General features: G+C 36.4%; 1 protein-coding gene across 1 annotated transcript; it reads right to left on the bottom strand.

The window, feature by feature from the left end:
- Nucleotides 1–422: 422 nt before the first annotated feature.
- Nucleotides 423–1,331, bottom strand: LOC101303666 (protein SCAR2-like). Its single transcript, XM_004309879.1, has 2 exons — nucleotides 1,152–1,331; nucleotides 423–598 (listed from the first exon to the last, which is right to left on the bottom strand). The coding sequence occupies exons 1-2, from the start codon at nucleotides 1,210–1,212 to the stop codon at nucleotides 423–425; spliced, it is 237 nt and encodes a 78-aa protein (XP_004309927.1). The 5' UTR covers nucleotides 1,213–1,331.
- Nucleotides 1,332–5,051: the final 3,720 nt, after the last annotated feature.

The following is a 5,051-nucleotide window of genomic DNA, read 5'->3' as shown; positions in this document are numbered from 1 at the left end:
ATTATTTTGAAGTTGGATTGCTACCAGTAACAAACATAAGAATTTGAAATGACTCGTAACTAAATTTCTACATATCTCTGTGATCATCAAAATGATAACCTCAACCCCACCTTGTATCTGAACTCTAACAATCTATAGGTCCCAACTATCACCTACCGAACTCCAACTCACCTACCAACTCATCAGAAACCAATCACAAATCCATGATCCAAACATAACCCACAAACCGACAAACATAACTCACCATTTTTGTTGCAAGTAAATAAAGTAATACCGCTATTGGGTATCTGCAATAGCTGAACATAATAGCTGAACAATACATTCCCACAGAAGCAAAACGAACTCAGAGGAATGAGTTCAGATCATTTTCATTTAACTGCGACAAAGATACATTATGAAAAAACAATTGTACAACGGGGACCCTAACCTGAATTTGAAAAGAATGATGAATGATTTGTCTGTAATAAAAGTGCCTCCTCAATTGTAGGAAAATCTGCTTCAAGCTGTTGGACACGAACCATTAGACCATGGCCTCTTGTAGCTGTTGCCATCACTTCTTCATGCAAATCATGAAATGTTTCAGCAGCAAACCTATCAACTACAACACCATTTCTCATGAGTCTATCTCAAATTAAACCACATAAGACTACATCCTATAATTCTAACAATGCAATGTATGGCGCAATCGGTATGAACTTTTTTTTATAACCAAGCAAATTTGAACTCCTTATTCCATTACAGATTTTCAGTAACCAAATTGAAATTGAAGTCTTGCTACTATAATTCATGATTAAAACTCAAAAATTCCAATTCGTAGATAACACTATAAACAATCTGCTAAATCAATCTCGGAGTCAATTTAGTAAAATCCGGATTCAAACTCGATTCTTAGAACAGAAAAAATTCTGAAACAGAAATCCAGCACATCAGTCAAATTATCATCCCCAAACAACAAACCCTACAGGTTCACCATTCAGGTCAAAACAGTAATTTCAAACTCTAAATTCCGCAATTGAAGAAATCAACAACACAACAAAAGAGTTTAAAAGGATGTCTCACAGTGAACAACGAGTCGAAAACAATAACCCAAAACCCAAATTTCAGACATTCATAAGCAAAGAACCGGCAAAGGGGGACTTGGAGAGACTGACCTGAAGTTAACGAACGGAAGAAGCTTTCTAGGTGCAAACTGTCTCTGGAAGCAATCGTCATTCTCAATCGGTTCTCTTTCACTTTCTCATCTGTCTCTATCTCTTCCTCCGTGGAGGAAGACCACGCATGATAGTGCGGTGGCAACCCAGAAGCGATTCTTATCAACAAAAATGGTGGAAGAGTGGAAAAGAGACGGTTAGGGCGAAAATGGTAGAACCGTGAATAAACGGGAAAACAGGACGAACATGTAAGTTCCGGGGGGTCCATATAAATAGTGATAGTGGCTGTACGCGTTTTAGTATAGAGTAAATTTGAATAAGCACCAATAATTAAAACCTCAGGAGATAAGAGGATAGAGGATCTTTTCCCAACAAACCAACAAGGCAACAACAATTTCTATTGTTAATACAACACACTGCAAACCAATCACTTCTCTTCAATCATTTTTCGAAAAAAAGAAAGAAAGAAAGAGTTCTCATCAATGAAATGAAATCAACTTTGAAGGACGAGTGTTTGCAGGGAAAACAAGTTAACATATCATAGTTTGACGTTGTCCAAACTTTTACTCTTTTTAGTTTTTCATTGTAAAACCGTTCTCTCCTTTTCTTTGGTATTGCGAAAAATATGTTTGCATCAAATTCACATTAGTTTGACTACATTTTCCTACAAAATTCTAACTCAACTTCTTAGAAAACCCTGCAAATTCCTAGCATCTGTAGATGGCCAATGGCACCTATTGCAGCGGTGGAGATGAAGAAATTTCTGCAATTCCGCCCAAGGAAAAGGAGAAGAAAACCTGTAGCTCGTTATGCATATACAGGACACTGAGAGCACATAGTGAAGTGATCAGGGGAGCACGTCTTGTTTTTGACTCATAGAAAGTTATTAACAGAAATATGCACAACTTGTTTGGTGCGGGAAGGGAACTTGCTAATGTGTTCAAAGATTAGTGCTTGCAACAGCTTTCAAAAAAATTAAAATAAAAAAGTACATGACAACGCAATGCTGCACATTAAAATGCAGAAGCATAAGGCATGCTAATAGGAAATGAAATCAATGCTACGCATATTTTTTTTCTGTCTTTCTTCTTCTGTTTTCCTCTAAATTAAGAGAAGCTCCTACAACAAGGCATTGACAAAATAAACTATTTCAGAGCTTTCCGCTTTGCACATTAAGTTCATTCATATCATAATAAGCAAAGTTGAATCCATACGAAGTTAGCAAACCCTATAACTCCAGTAAACTACAATTCAAAATTATCTAGCTATTGCATTATTTTGGGATATGCTTCTGGATATAGGGGTTTCACTTGTCTGCATCGAAATTCAATATGGGAAATTTTTCTTCTTTAGGTATGTACTCTAATGAATCTTCGTTTTCCATACTAGTACTTCACCTAATCACTTAACTTTGTTACCACTCTATCATCTCGTATTAGTTTCCTACCACCTCTCATAATTCTCCACCAGTTCCTTCATCTATTCAAACTGTCACTGAGCTGCAGCCACCTCTGGGAACAACCTGATGGTGAGATTCTTTAGATTCATCATCACACTTCACAAGTACTTATATTCCTTAAAAGGGTCACTTATCTTGTCCAAGCGAATGTTCATTGTGAGACTACAAGAAATCATCTCAGCAATGACATACCCTGCATCCGATTTTGAAAGTCAATATTCGTGTCCCTCTGCATCATCTTTTAGCTAGTGATAAAGATTCACCCTAAGACACGTCACATATGCAGCTCTCCACCTTCAGTAGTTTGGCTAATGCTCCATATGCAGTCAACTCCAAGGTCAACATCTGCATACAAATGCATTAGCTAGCTTGTCAACTGCACATTGTCTTGCCATTTCTCAAGCTTAGACCTCTAAAACGTAAGGTAGATCTCACAGTGATTTCTCTACATCTCATACCGCTGCGTGCACATCTATTTCTGAATGTCAATTCCTCAGTCAACACCAGACTGATATTAGCACTCCCTCTTTGATCGACTTCACACCATATCAGCCAAACTGCATTTTCAGTGAATCCTCACAGTCCTTCTCTTTGAGTCCATGCTACATGTTTCAGCATTGCCTATAAATATTTAGGCACAATCCGTATTTAGGCACGGAGTTTGCTTCCATACATGCACATGCCTTTCAAAGCTTTTCCTTTTTTCTGTTTCACTGAGCAAGTCTTGCTAGTTGCTATACAAGAATTTAGAGAAGTTAGATTTCATTCCTGAACCACTGGTAGCAAATTAACTCGTTCAAATTATGATAAGATGCTTATGGGACTAAGAGATTTGGAAGTTAAGTACAATTTTGTATCGTTCCATGTGTTGCTCAAAATTTAGGAAGTAACAAAAAAGATAGATATCAATTACTAAGCTTACCTTCTTGTTGTTGATTAGGTCAGGGGTTTTTCCAGCAAGTAAGGCAAGAAACAATTAGAAGAATACATGGTGCATAAGCAGACATAGCTAACAACTTATGATTCGTAGGAAGTTATGTATGATTCTCAATATTTTTCTTAACTTTTGGAGGTCATCTAACACAAGGCAACCAATTCACTTTTGCACATGAAGAAACAATACAATTAAAATAATGACAAGAGAGACTGCAAATGTGAATATCAGCCTTATTTCTTTGGTAATCACCCAATGTGAATACTAATGGGGATGCCTAATGGTCCATTCCACTTGCCATCTAATTTTATTATTTCGATGCAAGCAAAGGCAGCATCCAGAACAATCGTAGATTCCATGTGCGGTAAAGCCTGTTTTCTAAATGTAGAATAACAAACAATGAGCGAGTAGAAAGATAAAATAAAACGGCAAGTGTTTATCCAATATGCACATAGAGCGGCACCTGTTAATGACGAGAGACAAAGAACTAGACTATGTTTGAGAAGAACATCCAGGTAATAGATGTTAAGATTCCAAGTAATAGAAGTTAGGTATGAGCAAAAGCAATAGATAACAATTTTCACTAGTTAGGAGCATCTTCTGACAGTAATAAATCCGTTGACTAGTCAAGATCATCTTTTCACTAAAATAACTGAAGATAAGTAGCACTAACATGAACCAGAGATGCTCAATTGCTCATGCAATAATCAACTACCATTTAAACTCTCCCGCCATCATATATTGAGTATAAAATGGAAAACTCTAACCCCTTCTAGATTTTTCGAACAGAAGAATGAAGCATGTTTACTCTCTTTTACCTCGATTTATTTTCTAAAAGTTCAAAATACCTCCTTTTAGAAAAGTGCAAACATAGCCAAAATGATGCGTAACTAGAGTCAACAAATACTCCATTTGTGATGTCCCATATCAGTATCAATATTTGCAGACACATGCTAAAATTTGCAGATTAGCTATACAAAAGCCTGTGTGTGTGCAATTGGAAAAACCAAAACATTTTCATAGTCTTCTAGCACCAAAACGTCTGATGAAAAAGGCAAGAACTAAATCTATTATAATTCATTTGGCGTCAGATGCAACTTAAAGTATATACTTTCAATTCAGCTACGTAATGTGAAGAACTTAAATTATTAGAAATCTGGAGTGACAACTGAGCCGCGTCTTTTAAATTGTTATTTGTAAGCATATATGCAGCAGAAGCTGTTTTTACTATTCCCATATGTTTCTGTGGTATACACAGTTAAAAAGGTAATGAGCATGAATTCATCCCATCAAAGTATCAACAAAACGAAAGAGGAATTCAACAATGTATATTGTTGGTGGTACCGTATGTAACATTGAACCACTGAACAATGTCTTGTGCAAACTCAGGTGCTAAAACAATGTTTATACCAGCGAACTGAAAAATTCAAGAGAACAGTTTCTGTCTATGAAAAGAGAAACTGTATTATGCTAGTGGAAAGCTTACCTTGATCTTCAGTCGCATTAT

Source organism: Fragaria vesca, unplaced genomic scaffold (genome assembly GCF_000184155.1).
Source record: "Fragaria vesca subsp. vesca unplaced genomic scaffold, FraVesHawaii_1.0 scf0513139, whole genome shotgun sequence".
Classification (NCBI taxonomy): domain Eukaryota; kingdom Viridiplantae; phylum Streptophyta; class Magnoliopsida; order Rosales; family Rosaceae; genus Fragaria; species Fragaria vesca.
This window is presented reverse-complemented; position numbering and strand designations above follow the sequence as displayed.